Source organism: Gadus morhua, chromosome 20 (genome assembly GCF_902167405.1).
Source record: "Gadus morhua chromosome 20, gadMor3.0, whole genome shotgun sequence".
NCBI classification, from domain to species: Eukaryota; Metazoa; Chordata; class Actinopteri; order Gadiformes; family Gadidae; genus Gadus; species Gadus morhua.
Genome location: NC_044067.1, coordinates 22833217 through 22856984, shown reverse-complemented (window position 1 = coordinate 22856984; position 23768 = coordinate 22833217). Strand labels below are relative to the sequence as shown.

The window sequence follows — 23768 nt, the reverse complement described above, 5'->3', positions numbered from 1 at the left end:
GACAGAGATTTATTAGATGGGCCTACCTAATAAACCGTTGGAACACACAAGACCGGAAACGACAGCAACGCCGGTAAACAAACCCTGAGAAGCCCAATCCCTATGAGCTCCCCATGCTATGGCCATCCGGAGGCGCACAGAGCTTTTAGCCGTGATATTATGTAAACAATTATATTGTATATTATATATAGAGCTCCGGGAGTCTCAAACGGCAACAATCAATTTCTCCTCAATGCTGCAGTTCACCCCGGACTGCACTGCACCGAGTTTGACGGTTGAATGCTGATTGGCTGTTACGTTACACATGTCACTCAGTGGCCACGCTGTTGAACGCTGATTGGCTGTCATCACGCGAAATTCGCGTCAAAGTTGAAATATTTCAACTCGAGTCGAATTTGTCGCGCCACAAATCCGTGTGAACGTGCTCGCCTGTGCACGGCGAAAGTGTGGTGCGACAAATCAAACTTTTCGCCGGTTTTCTCTCGCGAAAAATTCGCCCGATACGCATCTCTACATTCACTTTGTATGGGATCTTGTCGCCCCGTCGCGTGAACACACAAAAAAGTAAAAAGTAACATTGCGTTCCTATTTGTATTCGATGTTCGCGACAGGGGCATTTTATACATCCCCTGGAGAACATCTTGCGATACATCGCATATATTCGATATATCACCCAGCCCTAATTCCTGCATATTAATATTCATATAAAATAGAGGAAGCACTAAAATACCATAAAAAGTGGTGTGTCCTATTCTTAGGGTTTAGTTCTACAATTGGATACTGGTTTGGAGTCACTGGGTCACATGGCATGGAAGCTATTGAAAGAAATAGGATAATTCCTGCACATTAATATTCATATAAAATAGAGAAAGCACTAAAATACAATACAAAGTGGTGTGTCCTATTCTGAGGGTTTAGTTCTACAATTGGATACTGGTTTGGAGTCACTGGGTCACATGGCATGGAAGCTATTGAAATAAATATGATAATTCCTGCATATTAATATTCATATAAAATAGAGAAAGCACTAAAATACAATACAAAGTGGTGTGTCTTATTCTTAGGGTTTATTTCTACAATTGGATCCTGGTTTGGAGTCACTGGGTCACATGGCATGGAAGCTATTGAAAGAAATATGATAATTCCTGCATATTAATATTAATATAAAATAGAGGAAGCACTAAAATACCATAAAAAGTGGTGTGTCCTATTCTCAGGGTTTAGTTCTACAATTGGATACTGGTTTGAAGTCACTGGGTCACATGGCATGGAAGCTATTGAAAATACTGCAAGTATTTTGTATTGATATATTTACGTGAAGTAATTTATTGACGGTCCCTAAATCAGTTTCCAGTGATTCACCGCGAGGCTCTGCGAGGTGCGCTAACCGTTCTCCTGCTGCTATTGTCGGGCAAATCTCTGTGAAGTCGCGGCTGGAACTGGACTGAATATCCGTCGAATATCAAACCTAAAACTAAATTCACCGCGGTGTTGCACCACCAGTGTGTTTAAAGTGTGTGCACGTGTGTGTTTGTGTGTGTGTGTGTTGTCATGTAGGCTACAGATATAGATTGATTGTCTTGGCTTGCTTGCATCCATGAAATATTGTTATGTTATGGCCTAGCTGGCTACTGCATATCGAGAACAATCTGGGGATGAGGACATCCCCGAATATTGACGGGTATTTCGCACACTGCCATCTCAATATTGTTACGTGTTTTAAGCACAGGGCTTGAAGTAGCTCATGGTATTTCTCTCTCACGCGTTAGATACAATTCCCTCCCTTATGCTTCATAGTTACCATTCCGAAATATGCCTACTTTAACAAATAAAGTGAGTTAAATGCGACCAAGGATTGGACTATTTCTTCAAGAAAAAACGCAACACTATATAGCCTAACATATACAAATATATCACTGTACTAGACACAAATGTATTTTCCACTAGCTAGTGGTGGTCATTACATTGTAGTGAAACTAGTAAAGACAACACAGCTTTATGTTACGGCGAAACATGGAGGCACTGCAGCTCTCGACAACGCGTTACTTTAGTTTGGTATTTCTCTTCACTGATTGGTTAGACAGCCTTCAAAGTTAGGGAAATAGAGGGAGGGGCTCTGCATACCTAATATCCGGAGTGAATCAAAAACCGTACAGACCTGTACGGAATCCGTACGGAATTCCTGCCAAACCGCACGGATTCCGTACGGTTTCCGTGCGGTTTAGCACCTTTACCGGGCCATTCTAGGGCCGGTTAGTGGCCTTCTTGGCTTTCCATACTACACACACTGGCGGTTTCTTATTGATGTAAATTTGATTGGACGCTCCGCAGTTGGGAAAATAAGATACTACTCATTAAGAAAACAACAAAACAGCAATGTTCAGGGGGGGGGGGGGGGCTTGGGTAGAGGTGTTCCTGTGTTGTCTCTACAACAGAGACAATAACGCAGCAATATGAGCAGTTCTTACTGGAGATACTGGAGATCTCTATATGCACAGATAATATAACAGTATATTAGTCAGTCATTTGTATTAGGTTAAACAGGGATTTTATAACGTTTTTGATGTAAAGGTCCCATGCAGGGCTCTACAGTGCGCCCATTTCACTCGCATTTGCGAGCGAATATTTCGGCGTGCAAACGAGAAAAACAAAACAGGAGCACGCGTGCGAGTTACTTCTCCACAGCGCACTATACTGTGCGTTCACACCAAACGCGAAGGGATGAAACGATTCCATACAAAGCAACGATTCCATTTGCAGCGCGACACTTTTGCCCGGCACGGGCGAGCGCGTTCACGTGGATTTCAGGTGGATTTGCAGCACGCCACTTTTGCTCGAGTTGAAATATTTAAACTTTGCCGCGACATTCGCGTGATGACAGCCAATCAGCGTTCAACAGCGTGGCCACTGAGTGACGTGCGTAACGTAACAGCCAATCAGTTTTCAACCGGCCAACCGTTCCCTGCAGTGCAGTCCGGGGTGAACCGCAGAATGGAGGAGAAAGTGATTGTTGCCGTTTGCGACTCCCCGAGCTCTATATAGAATAGTATAATATGATTGTATTGTATACATAATTTCACGGCCAAAAGCTCTGTGCGCCTCCGGCTGGCCGTAGCGCGGGAGGCGCTACGGGAGGGTTTAGCAGGGTTTGTTTACCTACGTTGCTATGGTTACCAGTCTTGTGTGTTCCACGGTTTATTAGGTATCTAAATCGCTGTCTAATCAATACTTCATTCACTGCCTCTTCCGTGGTCATTACAATATTATGAATAGACTGCCTGGAGAAAGTTAATGCTGTTACTGTAGTCGATAAAATCTCCAAATTCAACCCCCGACTGGTTGAAGGATTTCGGGTGGCTAGTTTATGATGCTAAGAACATGAAAATGTTCTGTACATTTTGTAAGGAAGCCCCATTGGCAATGGCAAGCTCCTCTCTGTTTATAACGGGGAACCCTAATCTGAAACGCGATGCTGTGGTGAAACACATCGAGTCCACTAGGCATTCTCGCTGTCCCGATTTCTATATAAATCGCACCCAGCCCAATAACCCTGGTAAGTTCGAAGCCGAAATTGGTGCTGTTTTGCATAGCATAAATGTAATCTTGTCTATTTATTTGTCTTAATTTTGCTTTAGTAAGTTGTTGCTGTTGGTGTGTGCAATTTCTGCATGCTAATAAATGTTCTAAACAAAAACCTATTGTGCCCCCATTTTTTTTTTTCTGTGCTCCTAAATTTTTTAACTTTTTTAAAAAAGTTTGTGTAGAGCCCTGGTCCCATGACATGAAAATCTCACTTTATGAGGTTTTCTAACATAAATATGAGTTCCCCTAGCCTGCCTATGTTCCCCAGTGGCTGTCCACTTGCGTTTGGTGTAAAACTAGCACTAGCTGTTCTGCTCGCCTTTGAAAAAACAGAGGCTCAAGCCACTGATTTGGAATGTCTTTAGGTATGTCGTCACAAAGCATCTAAGCTCCTCCCCTTACTCTGCCTGGCCCGCCCAGAGACGTTGGCCCGCCAATGAGACACGACCGTGCGAGCGCCACATGTGTGTGTGTGTGAATACACACACTGTAACGCAAGTGTTTCTTGTCGGTTCTTGACGTCTCTTGTATTTCCACAACGAGACTGTAGTGGGGGTTATCTGAGCCATGGTTGAGAAGGAATTGGGGGAAAGGAACTTTGGCTTTGACTCGCGGAAGTACATGAACTGCGACATGCCGCCGGTTGCCGCGAGGCACCATCGCCGCGAAGCACCACCGCCCGGCAGCGGGCAGCCAGCAGCAGGCAGCACGCGGTTCAGTCTACTTCAGATTGATGTGAAAGTGGAAGAACCAGAGACGTCACAGAACCCGACAAAGTCGTTTGTGATTCATAATATCGTCTGGAGGCGCACACAGCTTTTGGCCGTGATAATATGTATTATATATGATATAGATATCTATGTATTATATGATATTATTTAGATATAGAGCTCCAGGACTGTAACACAAGTGTTGTACACTTCCTTGTTATTTGGATAACCGTGCTTTTGGTGTTATGGCGCATAACACGTCGGACTCTCGTCTCTGGTATTTCTACAACGAGATTCGTAGTGGGGGTTATCTCAGCCTTTGTTGAGATTGAATTGGGGGGAAGGAACTTTGGCTTTGACTCCCTCAAGAACATGAACCACGACATGGAGGAGAAAGGGATTGTTGGCGGCGAAAGTCTCCCGCTTGAGCCCCGCTTCCCGCTGCTGAGGGACCACCGCCGGAGGCGGAGGTGCCTAGGCGCTGCCCGGCAACAATCCCTTTCTCCTCCTTGTCGCGGTTCAGTCTACTTCACATTGATGTGGACGTGGAAGAACCAGGAACATCGGAGAACCCAACGCGGTCGTTTGAGATTCATAATATCGGCTCACACAGCTTTTGGCCGTGATAATATATATTATATGATATAGATATCTATGTAGGCTATATGATAATATTTAGATATAGAGCTCAAGGGCTCCCGTGTGTTCTAGAATATTTACAGAACACTCCTAATGGCTGTGTGCGCCTCGCCATTGCGATACATCCAATGTAAACAGAGCGCATGGTACCGTGTCTGCAAGCTGCTCAGGGCCACACCCCCACCCTCCTCCTTGACCCGCCTGGGTCCTCCTCATTTGCATTATGGCTACAGACACCAAAACAGCGCATTTGGGGGAAGCTCAATGTGCGACTGGCTCGGAGTGGCTGTAGCTCTGCACCACGGCTGAATTTCGGGAACGTCTTTGAATACTGTGTTAGTTGCCCACTAATACCTATATTAAAGAATACATAAAATAGCATGTCATGGGACCTTTAAGTACCCCCCACAATTGGTCTGGCCCATCCACAACTGGAATCCTGGAGCCGTGCCTGGTTCAAAGGTTTAACAAATCAACACACTTGTATCTTCAATACTCTGAAAACAAAATTTAGATTACCTTTATACTTCTTCCAAATCACAGTTTAAGTTCCATGTCGGCTTGTTTTCAGTTGGTCATATTGATTTATACGGAGTTTAGAGCACGAGTGCAGGCAGTGTTGCCAGATTGGGCAGTTTTTCTTGCTCAATTGGACGACTTTTTACGACGTTCAGGTAGCATTGCCAGAATGGGCGGTTTTTCCCGCCCAATTGCATTACTTGAGCATTAGGCGAGTGCAACTTTATATGAGCATTAGGCGAGTACATGCAATTTCGGCTGGTTTAGCAAAAGATTATTATAATTGTTTCTATAAACATCAATCAATACTATACCTTTCAGGAGGCATATCGTTTGTGCAGTTATTACCACTTTTACTTCAGCTACTACTACTAGTTCAGCGACTACTACTAATACTACAGCTAGTACCACTACTACTACTATCTTCCAACTTTGACAGCATTACAATTTAGCTTCCAGCTTTTGTTGCAATGTATTTCAGCACTTTGCTTCTTCAGGTAATGTAATTCAGCGTCAGTAAATTTCAGCTTCAGCTTTCAGCTTCCAGGTGCACTGTGCACTGCAATAAATTTGACCTTTCAATTTTTCAGCAGTGCAGGGCAATACATTTGACCTTTCGGATTCTTGAGTTCAATTTATTTTACATTTTTTTCATTCAGCTGTCACTTTATTTGTATCCAACCATTTACTTTTTCTTAAATGGTGTGCATGTTTACATTGTTTACTCCATTTAGACTATTGACATTTTGTTCAAATCCCATCACTTGATTTAAGCCATTTAACATTTCTTTACTTCTTAAACTATGTGTCTTTATTAAAGCATATTTTCAACCTCACTTTGCACTACAGCACTCACCGCATTTTCTGCAGGAAATGCATTTTTTTGTTATTGTTATTAATTTTTTTTTTGCCAAAGGGCTGCATGCGGGCCGCGGGTTGCCAACCCCTGCTCTAGACCTACCTCGTCACGTCTCTCACTATCTCCAAACCTTGGGTCTCTCCCACCTCCTCCCTGTATTGTGTGTCCTCATGACCATGGGGGACGTTGGTCCCAGGGGGCAGCTCTGCCCACAACCGGCCTAATGCTCTCCGTCTCGTCCTCCCCTCCAGGACGCGGGCAGCCAGCAGGTGGGCTTCCTGCTGGGAAGCTGTGGTGTGACGCTGGCGCTGACCACGGACGCCTGCCAGAAGGGCCTGCCCAAATCCCAGACCGGGGAGGTGGCTGCCTTCAAAGGTACCCAGCCCTGTCCAGCACACGACTGACTGGAGGCCCTCTGCCCCACAGACTGACTGGAGGCCCTCTGCCCCACAGACTGACTGGAGGCCCCTCCAGCACACGACTGACTGGAGGCCCCTCCGGCACACGACTGACTGGAGGCCCTCTGCACCACACACAGACTTGCTTGTTTTGCTACCATTATGTCTCTCCATGAAGGGATGTTGGTTCTTGTCCTTTGGGGGGCTAGGGTTAGGGGGAGTCATTAAACATTGCCTGTGAAGCCCTTTGAGACTTACTGGGATTTAGGACTGTACAAATACAATGTGATTGAATACAGTGCACTTTAGAAAGAACTATGGGAAATAGGTGTTTTATGTATAGCACTGTTTCCGTGCCCTCCGTCCTCCCTGCCGCCCCACACTGAGTTGCTCCCTGCAGTGTAGTGGTTCCAACTCACCACTGGGTGGTTATGCTCTTTTGACCTAAGTATCCCAGAATGCACTTCTTCCTGTTCCTTATTAGGTTCTCAAAGGAAAAGGAATATGTAATTCATTCGTAGTGCACCGCAAGTACACTGTTTACGATGAGTCTGTCCCCTCTATTTCCTGGTGGGAGTCTGTCCTGTCGCGGAGTAATTCTCCGACCCCTCCTTTCTCCGCACCTCAGGGCGGGGCTCCGGGCAGAGTGGTTGGCCAAAGGCCCTAACAGGGACATGGCCTGGTGGTTGGATGCAGTGTGTGTCTTGAGGCAGGGGTGCTGTGGAGGTACTGAGGGGTGCGGTGTTGTCATGGTTACAGGTTGGCCCCGGTTGCTGTGGTTTGTGACAGACAGCAAGCACGTTGTGAAGCCCCCCAAGGACTGGTACCCCCCCATCCAGGAGGCCAGCAACTACATTGCCTACATCGAGGTGGGTGCGCTCTGAAGGGTGTAGGAAGGAGTGTCAGAAAAATATAACTGGGGACAGAAAGAGTCCAGCTTAGCAGCCGTGTTACAATATCTGTGATATGTGAAAGGGGATTACTTCAGATCTGAACAAAAACGTTACCATTAATATAGTCATTTTCTGGAGCTGTCCAGTCTAGTTTTGTTGTCGGTTTATCTCCCTAAATGAAGTTCTTTAAGACTCCACAAACTCGCCCCCTCCTGGAGCGTGGATGAAGCTCATGTGTTGATCATGACCTCTCTCTGAGGGCTCATGTCTTCTCCCTGCTCTGGTCGTCTCTCTCCAGTACAAGACCAGCAAGGAGGGCAGCACCATGGGCATCACCGTGACCCACGCGGCCATGCTGGCCCACTGCCAAAGCCTGACCCAGGCCTGCGGCTACGCTGAAGGTCAGCTCCTCTCTGTAACTCAGATCACATACACATACAGTCAGTGTATTCATGTTGCAACTTATCTATATAGATATATATCTATATAGATATAGATATCGATATATATATATATTCATATATATATAGATTGATATATAGATTTATTCCTATAGATATATGTATTTATACCACGGTCTGGGGGAATACTCGATTCTGATTGGCTGCAGGGTGAACTACTTCACCTTACTTGCAGGCCAACGGACACTTGCTAAGTAGTTCCAGTCAAATTGTCTGTTCAGCCTTCAAAACGAGAGCTGGTAAATTGTGAAAAATGCATTAAACTGTAATCAGACATCGCGGTTATATGCTATAGACCCTAGAGCAGGCCTATTCTTGAAAGGCGCCTCTAAATTAAATGTATTATTATTATTATTATTCAACTAGCGGCCCGTGGGCCAAATGCGGCCCCTCTTAATTTTTTTCTGGCCCGCAAGAGGTTGCATGCAAAAAATAAATAAAATAAAGGAGAAAAATAGTTGCATGCAAATCAGGTTTCCGTGTGTAGGCGGTGATACTAGCCAGTATCAGTACCCCACAACCAGGAACTGGCATCACTTATTCTGACAATGTTTGGCTCAACCGATACGTGTGAGTCTAGCTTTTCTCATATGAATGCCATCAGAACAAGGGAGTGTCTCAGGATGAGCCAAACTAGGCAAACCAGTCGGTGCAATCTTTCTCACTGACTCAGTGACTCAAAATGTCTCACCTGTACAGTAGTTCTGTTTTGTGATGATTCAAACAACATTGTTGAATTCTAAATACGTGTCCAAAATATGTGAGAACAAAATCTTTTATAATGATTTGATTAAAAGTGAAGAAGGAAGGAATGCGTCTGACAAGTTTATTCCATGTAGTATATATAAGTTAACACTACTTTAAGTAAGATTTATTTGTAGCGATTCATTCACATAGTTTTACTCTGTGTGGCCCATGAACCCCCAGTGGTTTTCCTTTTCGTCCCACTTGTTAAGGAGGTTGAATAGCCCTGCCCTAGAGTATCTGTGGTATAAAGGCTGGGACGAATTTCAAATTATAAATATGTAGACTTTATGTTGGAAGTATAGACCGTCGCGATTCCCATTGAAACTTATGGCGCGGTGAACGAATTTCGAATTATAAATATGTACAATGCATAACGTTAGCTCTCGGGCTCATAGCTGAGCACACTAGAATACCTCCCGTTGCCAAGTTGTAGCTAAGGTCCATCCTAATTACTGAAGAGTGAACAACGTTTCCGTTGCATAAGAACCTTACAGGAGGGTAATGGTTGTTCCAGGTATTAGTCAAACCCTCAGGTGTTACCAGGGAAACAAAGTTATGGCTTGTGAAAAACTTTATATTTGGATTGTAAAACGCATTAATGAATGGTCTTAATTAATTTTCTTTGGCAAGTGACCGTGGTATAAACGGAATGGACTTCGCGGACAGTCGTCCATTAATTCCTGATAATGGACACCTCGTCGGGCATTATCCCTTACACATTTAATTGTTTGATGTATGCAATGGTGAAAAATTAAAACAAAATGAATGAAAAACAGCAAAAGCCACATTCGGTTTTCGGTTTTGGCTTTTGGCCAACTGTTTCAGTATATTCGGTTTCGGCCAAGAATTTTCATTTCGGTGCATCCCTAATATCTAGATACAACAATATGTATATATATTCCAATAGAGAGATATATATATTCCTATAGATACATTCCTATAGATATATATATATATATATAGATAGATATATTCCTATATGTATATAGGGATCATAGTGATGTTTCAGCGGGTGCGGGAATGGGGGGTGACCATGGAGCCATCGATGTTGAGTGAGGGGGTCTGGGTGGAGCGACTGAGGGCGTTGGGCCGATGATACAGATTTCAGATTGATTGCAGTTGAGTTTTATAATATTCTGTTGCATCCATGTCTGTAAGGCAGTAAAGAGGAGTGAAATCAGCATATCAGGTGAAACGGAGGCTAAAAGGATGAGTGTACAACATACCTTCACAGTAATGCGTACATAAGGCCGTATAAGCTACAGCATGAAGCATTCCAGTTCTGGTGAAGTTGTTTAATGTTGTTTCTAACAGGCGGTTTCCCCATTGTGTTTCAGCGGAGACCATCACCAACGTGCTGGACTTCAAGAGGGAGGCGGGGCTGTGGCACGGGGTCCTCACGGTGAGTGGTCCTCTGCCCCCTGTCCTGACAGCCGTCTGGGCCTCGCAGCGGCAGGGAGCTGGAGCTGATACTACTGTTAGACGGGAGATGGAAGCTCTCCCTTCAGGGACTGTAGTTTACCTGGGAGACTTATGAGTGATGAAACTGTAATTCTTGTCAACTGGGGAGAAACTAATGTTAACGCGTTGATCTGTGGAAGTATAAACGCAAAGAAAATATGCACGTATAATTATATATGTACATCAAATATATACATACACATCTACTTACAGAAGTAACTGTTGTAAATGACTACAGCTATTATGTGCCTTACTGGACTTCCTGGTTTGATCTGATGCTGTGAACAGTCGTGAGGCGGAGCAGCGTCAGTCACAAGCTAGTTAATAATAATAATAATAACTAGAACTGCAAGCAGTTATGCAGGGGTCCAAGAAATGTGCATTTCGCCGGCACAACGCGAAGCATGTGTCCAAAACTCTACTGTGAACCTGTGGATATAAAGGTTTTGATTGTGGGAGGTTCGGTGTGGGAGTTATATCCCCAAACGCGTTTTCAGAACATTCCTTTGGCCAATTAGAAGATGTACAATTTCCTCGTTTATTGCGCCCCCTAATTGCGAAATTGGACTCGATCCGATTTGTAATTTTGGGTTTTTGGGGATTTTAGATTTTCCAAGTGTAACATAGCTAATATACAAATATTCAAAACGCTACCGTTTCATTTTCGAAGGTTGGATCAAAAAAGTGTTTTTTGTAATTTCTTTGCGTGTGCGTCTGATGATGTTGTGTGCAAAGTTTGGTGTCGATTGGTCAAGAAATGTGGGAGGAGTAGGGAAAAAGCAGTTGGTCTATGCCAAAAGATGCAGCAGACTCCAGTGAATCTGTGTGTATAACGTTTTGGACTGTGGGAGGTTCGGTGTGGGAGTTATAGCCCCAAACGCGTATTCCTTGGTATAGCGCCACCTAGGGACCGGCAGGTCTAGATTTTGTCGTCTGCTTAGTCCGAACAGATCTGGATCTGATTGGTCATGCAATTGGCGTGTGTGCAGCATTTACGGTATGGGCTGTGGTCGCACTTTTACGGGGGTTAGAATAAAAATAATAATCGCTACAAAAACAATAGGGATCCAACCTGTTGGCTTGGACCCCTAATAATAAACCATATTAATATAGCACTTATCATAGAAAGTGCTTCACAAGATAAAAAAACAGTTAAGAGAAAAATATGTGACTTGAAATACAATACAGCCAATGACACTAACGGTTGCCCGCTTGCCCGGGGCAAATTAAAAAACATTTTTGGGCAAGTTGAGATTTTTTCTGGTTGCCCGAACGGGCAAGTGGATTTTGGGTGGATGTTAATATAAAGGCTATTTATTCAAATGTTTTTAGAAACTGCAGAACGATAGTTATATTATTATAACTCTAGTTCTATGATTGTAGGCGTAGCCGTCTAGGCTTCGCCTTATGGGCTTGTCCCGTGAAAATTCAAACTATGCACCTATCAGCGTGGGCACCGCCCACATTTCCCCATGGTATCGTGTCTATATAACGCGGTGTACACCGTCACTCATCCTCCACGCTTTTCTTTCAGCATTTGGAGGGTACAGCAGGTGGGAAACTAGACGGCTATGCCTACAATTATAGAACTAAAGTTATAATAACATAACTATCGTTCTATTTCATGTAGGCTACGCCGTCTAGGCTTCGCCTTATGGGCTAAGGTGAAGCTGCGAGCGGAGCCCGATCAATGTACTCCTGCTGGACCCCAGTCAAAACGACCGAAGTCACCAGAGCACATTAAGACTCAAAAAAGCCAAGGAATTGTAAAACACAACAGCTTAATAAAAAACGAATTCCTCCTAGATCAAGCAAGGCAATGATCAAGGGAGAAAAAAGTGAGTCTGTAAAGACTCCGGCTCTAATCCGTGCTTCATGGAACCCATGAAAAGGAAAAGAAAAACCAGAGCAACACGGTTTCCATTAGGTCCGCTACCACCGGGGGCGGAGCTACGGAATCCGGCTCTCCAATAATGGGACTCTCTCGGCCGTTTCTTATTTGAAGAAAACGGCGGGAGTACCACACTGGCAAACAAAACCACCTGACAATTGGCGAGCCAATAGAAAACCCCCCTAGCCTGTTTTTCATTTGAAAAAAGGTGGGAGAGTAAGACTGGTAATGAAGTCCAACTCGCCAGCCGGCGAGAGGAAATCCAACCACGCCGCTTTAAAGAACATGTCTATATTCTTAAGCCGTAAAAGAGGTTGAGTGAGCCCCTGGACATGTCTAACATGTAAAAACGGACAAAGGGGCCGGGGGAAGACCAGCAAGACACAGCCGCGCAGATGTCTTCCACCGAAACGCCCTTGAGTAGAGCCGTTGAAGCGGCCAGGCTCCGTGTGGAGTGAGCTTTAACGCCCAACGGTGGCTCCAAGCCCTGCCAAGAGTAGGCTAAGCAAACACCCTCACATACCCAGCAAGAAAACCGCTGCTTAGAGAGAGCGCGGCCCCTGCTAGCATCGCTATAACACACAAACAACTGTTATGTGGAGCGGAACGCGGCCGAGCGATTCACGTACATAGCCAACGCCCGAACCGGGCACAGGTGATGCAACTCCGCCTCCGCCTCACTAGAATGAGGCGGGGGGTGAAAAGCCTTAAGCACAATATCCCTCGACCGAAAATAACTATTAATGTTCTTCGGGAGGAACGCAGGATTAGGTCTGAGCAATGCGAAGGAGCTGTCCTCGTTCAGCAACAAGCAACTCGGGCTGACAGACAGAGCGGTTAGCTCACCGGCCCGCTTGGCAGAAACCAAGGCCAACAAGAGCGCCGTCTTAAATGACAGGGCATCCAAAGGGGCCTGAGAAAGAGGCTCGAAAGGATCCCTGGACAATCCGCGCAACACGGTTGGACGATCCCAGCGTGGTGTAAGCACGCGTGAAACAGGCCTAACCCGTCTAGCCCCACGCAAGAATCTCTTGACCAGTGGATGGCTGAAGATCGGTCCACCATCACAGCCTGCATGGCCAGCCGAAACGGCTGCCGCATAGAACTTGATAGTGGAGAAGGCCAAACCTTTTTCCAATAAGTTTTGCAGAAACGAAAGCACGCTTCCCACCTCGCATTGAGATGGGACAACGTGGTTCCCCTCACACCAATTAGAGAAGGCGCACCACTTCGCCGCATAGAGGGAAGAAGTAGAAGGCGCACGAGCACTCTGAATAGTGTTGATAACCGTCTCAGGCAAACCTTTGCCCTGCAGGATCAACCTCTCAGGAGCCAAACCAACAGCCGTCCCGAGACATCGGGCGGGTGGTGCACCGTCCCGTGGGCCTGTGAAAGCGCATCCGGCCTGAACGGTACTGGCCACGGCGCCGACCACAAGAGCGCGGCTAGCTCTGGAAACCACAGAGCTGAACGGTTCTCCGGGGTCACTAATATCAGGGACAGTCTCTCCTGTCTGACACGTTCCAGAAGAGGAAGGATCAGCTGGAGCGGGGGAAACGCATACAAGAGAGCCCGCGGCCAAGGTGTGTGTGTCAATGCATCTACCCCCAACAGGGGAAGATCCCGAGGGCTGAGGGAGAACCACCACCTGCAGTGCGTGTCCTCCCTGGACGCGAAGAGGTCCACCTGCGCTGTCCCGAACCTCTGGCAGATCAGTCTGACAATGTCGGGATGTAACCGCCACTCGTCTCGGCGGGGACCGCCTCGAGACATGAGGTCCGCCCCAAAGTTCTGGGCGCCCGTGATATGCAGGGCTCTCAGACTGAGGAGATACTGATGAGCCCAAAGCCAGAGCTCAACCGCCTTTCGGTGGAGAGCAGGGGAGCGGACTCCCCCCTGTCTGTTGATGTACGCCGCCGCCGACACGCTGTCTGTCCTGATCAGAACGTGGCGGCCGCGCACCAGGTGAAAGAAATGCAACAGCACTTTCCTCACAGCGTCAAGCTCCAACACATTTATGTGTGCTGTAGGGGGCGTGCACCACTCGTCTCCGACCGAGTGAGAGAGGCACGTTCCTCCCCAACCCATCAACAAGGCGTCCGTGAAGACCACTACGTAGGACGCCACCCTGCCCAGGGGAACACCCCTGAGAAGGGCGGAGGGTCTTTTCCAATATTCCAGGTCTGGGGACACCGAACGGGGAACGAAGAGCACCCTGAGCTTGTGTCGCCTGGGGTCCAACCGTTGGCGAGCAAACCAACGCTGGAGTCTGCGCATAAAAAGCAGACCCAGGGGGACCACGGGGTGGGCAGCAGCCATCAGCCCTAACAGGAGCATGGTGGACAGCGCGGTCACGTTTCTGCGAACGCGAAAGCGGGAGAGCGCCGACAGGATGGCGTCTCGCCGAGGAGGCGAAAGCATCGCAGTCATGGTGGCTGAGTCTAGGCAAAGCCCCAAGTAGACTGTCTGCCGTCTGGGGAGCGGGGAGCTCTTCTCCCAGTTGATGGCAAAACCCAGGAAATCCCACAAACTGTTGAAGGGAGGTAGAGGGGATAATGTGGGGAACCAGGAACCGGTACAAGCGGCCGTATCCACGGGCTCGTGCAACGAGTCTCTGATCGGTCCACGAGGCTCCAAGGGACGCCGCTTCTTAGAAGCAGGTGAACCAGAGGCCATGTGAACACGCCGTCCGACTGCCACCCTACAGCCACCGGGCTGAGAGGGGGAAAGAGGCAACATGGAGGAACGCACCACAGGCGTAGGACGCAGGTGGCCTGAGGAATATCGCTCTTTAGGTACCATGTGCTGCCGTTCGGCCGAACGGTCATTACTTTTTTCTTTAATAGGGAAAGAAAAAGTAGGAGCAAGCTTCCGGAACTTCCCAGTCCGTAGCGCTGCTATCCCCGTCTGCGGCGGCTGCTGCTGCTGCTGCACCGGGGCTGGAGTCGGAGGCGGCCCCATGGAACACTGGGACCGGCCTGGACCCCGCTTCCTCCCGGCCTGCTGGCGGGAGGAGCCCTGACTCTGGTGCGCGAGCACCTCGGAGAACCGGGGACCAAATAGGCCATCCGGCGCTAGTGGACCCTGGACGAGGCTGGCTCGCTCTCGTTCCGGCACCGCAGTGTGGGAGAGCCATATGACCCTTTGAATCATGGTAGCCCACGTCATATGCCGGCCGGCCGAAACGGCTATCGGCTGGCATAGCTGGAGGATGGCGCTGGAAAAGCGGGAAACCGCCAGCCATCCCGCGGCTTCCTCCGGGCCGTAGGCCTCCCTGTCAGCCGACAAGGAGACCATGGCAGAGGAGAGCAGGGCGATGTTGTTGACCGCCGCCGCGGATTGAGAGGCACAAACGAACACCCTGTCCGTTAGGCCGACAATCTGCTTCTGGAGGCGGTCGGGTGGCAGCGGCTTTTCGTTAGGGCGCCATCCGGCGCCCGAACAGAGAAGCGCTGCCAGCGGAGGCTCCAGGCGAGGGATCCCCCTCGCCTGAGTATCTGCCCACCCCTCCACGTTGGTGAAATCCGTGTAGGATCTTACCGGAGCCTTCTGGGTCGAAGGGTCCCCACCTGCAGCAGTAAACAAGTGTTGCACAGGCGGGAACAAGGGGCACTGGGTAACCCGCCGGGAAGAAGATGGGGTGCGAAAGCACTCGCCCTGCATATCGTCAGATACGGGGGCGGGAGGCGGGGCCGGCATGGGAATCCCTTTGATGGCCGCCGCCTCACCCATGACCTCCCGGAAGAGATCGGTCATCCGGCGCGGGCCCTCGTGTTGTACGACGGTGGCGGTTGTAACCCGAGAGCGGGAAAAACCGGACGCCGACTCGCCGAAGATGTCGTCCATGGAGGCGTCGATGATGCCATCGTCGTCGTCAGGGCTGGCCCTGAACAGGTCGATGGCATCAGCCAGTTCCACCGCAGGGGAAAAGAAGAGATGCCTGGAGAGGATCCCCTCTTCAGGCAGCTCCCGGCAGGCGACACAGGAGACGGGGGCCGCCATAGCAGCCGCGGCGTGGTCGGCGCCAAGGCGCCGAAAGCACGCCAAGTGCCCGTCACCCGGTGCCAGGGAGGCGGGACAGGAGGCGCATAGGAGTCCTGAAAAAGGACCTAGCTCCAGGAGCGCTCTCAGGTGGCCCTGAAAAGGGCCGTTTGTCCACGGCCTCGCCCGAGCCGCTGCCACCGGCTTGGGAGATCCGTGTTGAAGTTTTCATCTTCTAAATAGTAGTTCTCAATTTCTCGCTGATAAGCACAAGTGCTGAAAGAAAAGGGAGGATGAGCGACGGTATACACCGCGTTATATAGACACGATACTGTGGGGAAACGCTGATAGGTGCATAGTTTGAATTTTCAGGGACGGGACAAGCCCATAAGGCGAAGCCTAGACGGCGTAGCCTACATGAAATAGAACAACCTTTTGTTCCGCAAAATCACACAAAATAGAAGTATTTGCAATTGATCAGTGCGCTGTCTTCTCTTCTCTCGGAAAGCGAGTTAACACAGACACGCATCGCTTCAGTGCGAATATAGCCCGGCCCTCTGTCACTCAATCGCAGTGTGGTCTCTGGCAGTGTTTCGAAGGTGTTAGCTAAAGGTTAGCCAACACAGCTAGCATCTCAAGTGCAGCACCTCCGCAAACGGTTTAGGTAGAAGGAAAATGGAGTAGTGATGGAGGAGTGCAGTTTGGAAGTACTTTTGATTGAGGCAAATTATCAAGGAAAGTCATATGCAAGAACACGGTTTTGGGTTTCATAACTGTGCACATGCACAGCAGCAATAGCAATCTTTTTCACGAAATTGGACCCTCACAAACTACGTATATATTACATGAAAGCTGGGCCTCCACTTATTCCAACAGTCCAAACCATATCATTCTTTGACTAAAACTTGCAAGCAACAACTTAAGAAGAAACGTCCCCATTTATTTTAGGAGCAAGTCACACAAGTATTAACTGTGTGATTTTTGTCCACAAAGTTGATTCTGATCAAATAAAACCACCATAAACAGATTATCCAGTGTCTGGGCCAAATTTTGCAACTAAACATGGTGTTTTCAATCAATGAATAAGAGAAGGTTTCTTAGGAAATAGGTTAATTGCCTTCAATCAGAAAACATATTCTTCAGCGCAATCTAGTGGCCATATATTTATTTTTTACGACCAACTGATAATTATTTCAGGTGGAAATGTTATCTTCCACTTATGCTGTGTTCCATGGCTTTATTCACTTTAATAATAATAATAATAATATCTTCATTATATAATGCGCTTTTCAGGTACCCAAAGTCGCAGATTACAAAGTCATAGAGGGGGGGGGGGGGGGGGGGGGTACTACAGACAGGGGGACAGTACAAGCAGGACACATGTACATTTACAGGCAAAGAAGTGGGGGGGGTATTACAGACAAGGGGGACAACACAAGCATACACAGCACAGGCAGAAATAAAAAAAAACAGAGTTATTGAGATGTAACAGGGGGTAGAAGTGTAGGCAGTTGGGTAATGGTGGCTAGGGATAGGGAAGATCATAGGCTTGGGTGAAGAGGTAAGTTTTGAGGCGGGACTTGAATGTTGTGAGTGAGGGAGAGTGGCGAACAGATTGGGGGAGGGAATTCCAGAGTCGGGGTGCTGTGCGTGAGAATGCTCTGTCTTTAACCAAGTATTATCCTCATTGAATATTTCACTTGTACAACAATCTTTCTTTTGGCACAAAGATGACATTATCGCCTTTGCAGTTGTGGAGATATACTCTATTTACTTTGGGTATGTTCTTTCCTGAAAAAAACTTTTCCCCTGATATCGAAAATAGTATAGAATATCGATAGTTTTCCAGGTATAGTGTCAAAGTTAGAAAATCCAGTATCGTGACTGACAACACTACTAGAAACGCGATTGTGATTATTCAGTTAGAGCTACAAGAAACTTGAAAGTTAAAAAAGACATATCTTTGCTACTACCTCTGACATTTAGTTATGTACATTTGCATAAAATCATGCAGGTCTATAGGTTGCAACGGTGGACTGGAATCACTTCATGGCACGATGTGACCGCTCGATAAATAAGTAAACAAAAAAGTTTGTTATTTTTTAAACACAACATGTGTGGAAGCTAACATTCAGCTTCAGTCTGAGCTAGGATGATTTTCTGAGCCCCCCCAAAACCAGGCCGGGTGCCTGGCAAAAAGAGGCCCGTTCACGATTCTGATTATAATTTGGGCAAGTGAACATTACATTCGGGCAAGTTGAACCTGACCAGTGGGGTGTTCCACAAAGCCGGTTTTATCACATAACCGGGTAAGTTAGCCCAGGGTTTGCTGTAACCCTAGGTTTTCCGTTCCAAAAGGATCACGGTATGTTAGTTGCTATAGCAACATATGCTCTGAATCAAACCTGGTCGGACCAGGTTTTGCGCAGGTTAAGTTTGAAACATAACCCGGTTTTGGGTATTTCAACCGGCGTTCACCGCAGATTTCATGTGTTCACAATGGCATGCCCTTTTGATGAGAGAACTGCTGATATCAGAGCGCAAATTATACGTGCAATCCACCGGGAGCGATTGATAAGACCACGGCTCGACATCTTGGCATATTGGATGACTTTTTGCTGGAGTGGAGAGATATAGATTCTCGCGCAAATCTTTAATATATTTAAATAGCCTTACATAGCCAACACTACCAATCGAGGACCTGGCCTCAGTTCACTCCAGACTATTTGCGTAGCCCTCCGTTTTTTTCAAATGGTAGTTTTATCTATGCTATAATGCTGGAGATGCTGAGCACATCACAGTCGTTTCAGATGACCCATCCAAGATTTGTATCGACCTCCTATCATACAAAGAGCAATATTGTCTGAGTACTATGCCGAGAGGCATTTACAACATAAAGTATAAAATAGTCCCAACGGACTTGCATCCACTGGAGAATGTTCGATCGTAGCCGGCGGCTTCATTACAAGCACTGATCCATCTTGATCTGTGAAGTTGATGAATTGTCACTTTTAGGTTTTCTACCCAGTTACCAAAAAAAGAAACATTTGGAATAGTATGCTTTGTGGCAAGCACACGGTTTGCATGTGTTACTTCGAAGGCAAAAAAAATCTAAAATACAAGAAAACACAAAAACCTACATTCAACCAGTGTGGGGTATTGCCCATGACTCTCTGAGGTGGTAGGTACCTCCAGGTACCCCCTCCATGCCAGGGCGCCCTGAATTTATGTTTATTAACAGCTCCTCCACCATATACCAATACGATGGTGGGAAAAGCTTACCAGTTTGTATGTTTTTTATACTTAATTTTTATACTTGATCCTCTGACCGCTTGGAAGCAATCGGAATACATATTGTTTTAGAAGAAAGGGGTTATGTGGTAGGATCTTTAAGAATGGTTAACTGGGATATTTATATATTCATGGCTCAAATATTAAGGATCATGCTTTTGACGTGTAACTAACGCATTTACACGGTCAGCGATCCGCTGCCAGACTTTGGTTCTCCGGGTTCCAGAGGTTTTAGCGTTCCCTTTTCTTGTGATAGTGTCCTTCTCCTCGTCATAGCTCTCCAGGAGAACCTGGAGTTCCATTTCATTGAAATAAGCGGCCCGTTTCGCCATATCGATCAGGGTTTCCATGATCCATACATCACGCGCACAACCCTGTGTTAACCAACCCCGAGTTGATTGAACTAATGCATAACCGCTGCTGTGGAACCGAAAACTCTGGGTTGGTCGGCACAGGGTCAATCAACCTAGAGTTCAGCGTTAACTCAGTGTTTGTTAAACCTCCGTACGTGGAACACCCCTGTACTTGCCCGATTGGCAAGTGCTTTTGAAACCTTAGTGTCAACCCCATACTCATGAAATGGAATCGAGAAATAAAATAAGCTGCCCATATCCCAGTAGCAAAAAATACAGAAAGAAAATATATAGGCTATATATGTATAAATACATAAAATATCAACAATTAAAGGTGTAAAATCCCAGGCTGTCTGTAGATGAGGGAGCTCATGAGTGTGAATGCTGACAGTTGGCTCATTAATCCAGAGGGGAGCGTATTCCAGAGGCTGTGATCATGTGGGAATGAATATGTGAGGCGTGTTGCGATCGGGGAACACATCCTCCAGTGTGTTTGTTTACGTACGATGGTTTACGTTTGTTTGTTTGTTTACGTGCGTTGGTTTATGTGTGTTGGTTTACGTTTGTTTGTTTTGTTTACGTGCGTTGGTTTACGTTTGTTTGTTTATGTGTGTTGGTTTACCTTTGTTTGTTTGTTGTGGATTGGCAGAGTGTTATGAACCGAATGCACGTGATCAGCATCCCCTACTCCTTGATGAAGGTCAATCCACTCTCCTGGATCCAGAAGGTGCACACCTACAAGGGTAAGGCCTGTCTGCCGGGGTCGGGTGGGTTCTGTTGGGGTGGGGTTGGCTGGGGTCTGGTGGGTTCTGGTGGGGTGTTTTATAGGGATGGGAATTGATAAGAATTTCACGATTCCGATTCCGATTCCGATTCTGCTTATCGATCCGATTCCTTATCGATTCTCTTATCGATTCTCATTGGGTGAAAAAATAAGGACAAATGTGTTTGTTTGTATTAAATCTCTTGAATATCTGATCAGAAGTGCGTCAAGTATTAGGAAATTGTATATTTTCAAATCAATTGGTCTAGACAAAATAATATACGTTTGGCTTTTTAAGCCCAAATGCCATCATTATGTGCCATAAAACTAAAAACACAGACTGAAAAGAGTCAAGTAAGAGCTTGTGCCTTTTGCAATGTTAACAGTGATCATTTGCATTCAACTTGTAACAAAATTCAACTGACATAAACCAAATGAAGTGTTGATTAGACAGAGATTTATTAGATGGGCCTACCTATTAAACCGTTGGAACACACAAGACCGGAAACCATAGCAACGCCGGTAAACAAACCCCGAGAAGCCCATTCCCTATGAGAGCTCCCCACGCCTTATGGGCTTGTCCCGTGCGCGCTGAAAATTCAAACTATGCACCTATCAGCGTCAACATTTCCCCACGGTATCGTGTCTATATAATGCGGTGTATACCGTCGCTCATCCTCCCTTTTCTTTCAGCACTTGTGCTTATCAGCGAGAAATTGAGAACTACTATTAAGAAGATGAAAACTTCAACACGGATCTCCCAAGCCGGTGGCAGCGGCTCGGGCGAGGCCGTGGACAAACGGCCCTTTTCAGGGCCACCTGAGAGCGCTCCTGGAGCTAGGTCCTTTTCAGGACTCCTATGCGCCTCCTGTCCCGCCTCCCTGGCACCGGGTGACTTGGCGTGCTTTCGGTAACTCGGCGCCGACCACGCCGCGGCTGCCATGGCGGCCCCCGTCTCCTGTGTCGCCTGCCGGGAGCTGCCTGAAGAGGGGATCCTCTCCAGGCATCTCTTCTTTTCCCCTGCGGTGGAACTGGCCGACGCCATCGACCTGTTCAGGGCCGGCCCTGACGACGACGATGGCATCATCGACGCCTCCATGGACGACGTCTTCGGCGACTCGGCGTCCGGTTTTTCCCGCTCTCGGGTTACAACCGCCACCGTCGTACAACACGAGGGCCCGCGCCGGATAACCGATCTCTTCCGGGAGATCATGGGTGAGGCGGTGGCCATCAAAGGGATTCCCATGCCGGCCCCGCCTCCCGCCCCCGTATCTGACGATATGCAGGGCGAGTGCTTTCGCACCCCATCTTCTTCCCGGCGGGTTACCCAGTGCCCCTTGTTCCCGCCTGTGCAGCACTTGTTTACTGCTGCAGGTGGGAACCCTTCGACCCTGAAGGCTCCGGTAAGATCCTACACAGATTCACCAACGTGGAGGGGTGGGCCGATACTCAGGCGAGGGGGATCCTTCGCCTGGAGCCTCCCCTGGCAGCGCTTCTCTGTCCGAAAAGCCGCTGCCCCCCGACCGCCTCCAGAAGCAGATTGTCGGCCTAACGGACAGGGTGTTCGTTTGTGCCTCTCAATCCGCGGCGGCGGTCAACAACATCGCCCTGCTCTCCTCTGCCATGGTCTCCTTGTCGGCTGACAGGGAGGCCTACGGCCCAGAGGAAGCCGCGAGATGGCTGGCGGTTTCCCGCTTTTCCAGCACCATCCTCCAGCTATGCCAGCCGATAGCTGTTTCGGCCGGCCGGCATATGGCGTGGGCTACCATGATTCAAAGGGTCATATGGCTCTCCCACACTGCGGTGCCGGAACAAGAGCGAGCCAGCCTCGTCCAGGGTCCACTAGCGCCGGATGGCCTATTTGGTTCCCGGTTCTCGCGCACCAGCAGTCAGTCCGTGAGAATCGTTCCCGGTTCGGGGCGATTCTCACGGGCACCTCCCGCCAGCAGGCTGTGAGGAAGCGGGGTCCAGGCCGGTCTCAGCGTTCCAGGGGGCCGCCTCAGACTCCAGCCCCAGTGCAGCAGCAGCAGCAGCCGCCGCAGACGGGGAGAGCAGCGCCACGGACCGGGAAGTTCTGGAAGCTTGCTCCTACTTTTTCTTTCCCTATTAAAGAAAAAAGTAAAGACCGTTCGGCCGAACGGCAGTACATGGTACCTAAAGAGCGATATTCCTCAGCCCACCTGCGTCCTACGCTTGTGGTGCGTTCCTCCATGTTGCCTCTTTCCCCCTCTCAGCCCGGTGGCTGTAGGATGGTGGTCGGACGGCGTGTTCACATGGCCTCTGGTTCACCTGCTTCTAAGAAGCGGCGTCTCTTGGAGCCTCGTGGACGGATCAGAGACTCGTTGCACGAGCCCGTGGATACGGCCGCTTGTACCGGTCTCCTGGTTCCCCACATTATCCCCTCTACCTCCCTTCAACAGTTTGCTGGAGGTGAGGAGACGGGTCCGCGCGCTGTGGCTACAGCCTGCGGACAGCGCATGCGCACAGGTGCGGCGGCCGGACGGCTCGCTCCCTGTTCAGCGGGCATGAGCGCGACGTCTAGACAGCTCGTTGTTTTTACAGTTTTTGTTTTTGCTGGTTCTGGTACGTCTCCTACGCTCGCTGAGCCTCCTCCCTTTCATGGGAAGCCCCCCTTGGTTCAGACGCAGTGTGGAGGCGGTAGGGGCAGAGGAATGCGGGTTATTCCTGGACGGTCTTCCTCAGCTGTCGGCTCGCCCTCTCTCCATCCGCTATGCGTGTTGGCAAGAGCGGTGCGTTCTGCCATCGGGGTTGGACACCACGTTGAGATGGGGCCATCCCATACAGTTCAAGCGTCGTCCCCCACCCTTTATGGGGTTGGTGGAGACCACGCTACGGGACCCGGCTGCGAGCACGGCTCTGGCAGCAGAGGTGGCACGTCTCTTGGTAAAGGGGGCCATCACTGTCGTTCCCCCCCACGAGTCTCATCTAGGGTTTTATTCCCGCTACTTCCTGGTTTCCAAGAAGTCAGGGGAAAAGAGACCTATTCTGGATCTTCGCGTGTTCAACAGATTCGTTGCCATGAGGAAGTCCAGAATGCTCACTGTCGGAGCGTTGTTCCGGTGTGTGAGAGAGGGCGATTGGTTCACATCCCTGGATCTCAAGGATGCTTACTTCCACGTCCCTGTTCGGCAGGCGCACAGGAAGTTTTTCCGCTTTGCCTTTATGGGGATGGCGTACGAGTACCAGTGTCTGCCGTTCG

At 48.3% G+C, this 23768-nt stretch overlaps 1 protein-coding gene across 7 annotated transcripts in view; it reads left to right on the top strand.

Moving 5' to 3' along the window:
• Positions 1-23768, top strand: part of dip2a (disco-interacting protein 2 homolog A) — a 176110-nt gene that overhangs the window by 121938 nt on the left and 30404 nt on the right. For all 7 annotated transcript variants that reach the window (XM_030343459.1, XM_030343457.1, XM_030343456.1 and 4 more), the window contains 5 exons: positions 6561-6684; positions 7467-7576; positions 7899-8001; positions 10146-10210; positions 20435-20528. In XM_030343459.1, coding sequence (XP_030199319.1) covers positions 6561-6684; positions 7467-7576; positions 7899-8001; positions 10146-10210; positions 20435-20528 — 496 coding nt within the window. The remainder of the gene's footprint in view (positions 1-6560; positions 6685-7466; positions 7577-7898; positions 8002-10145; positions 10211-20434; positions 20529-23768) is intronic.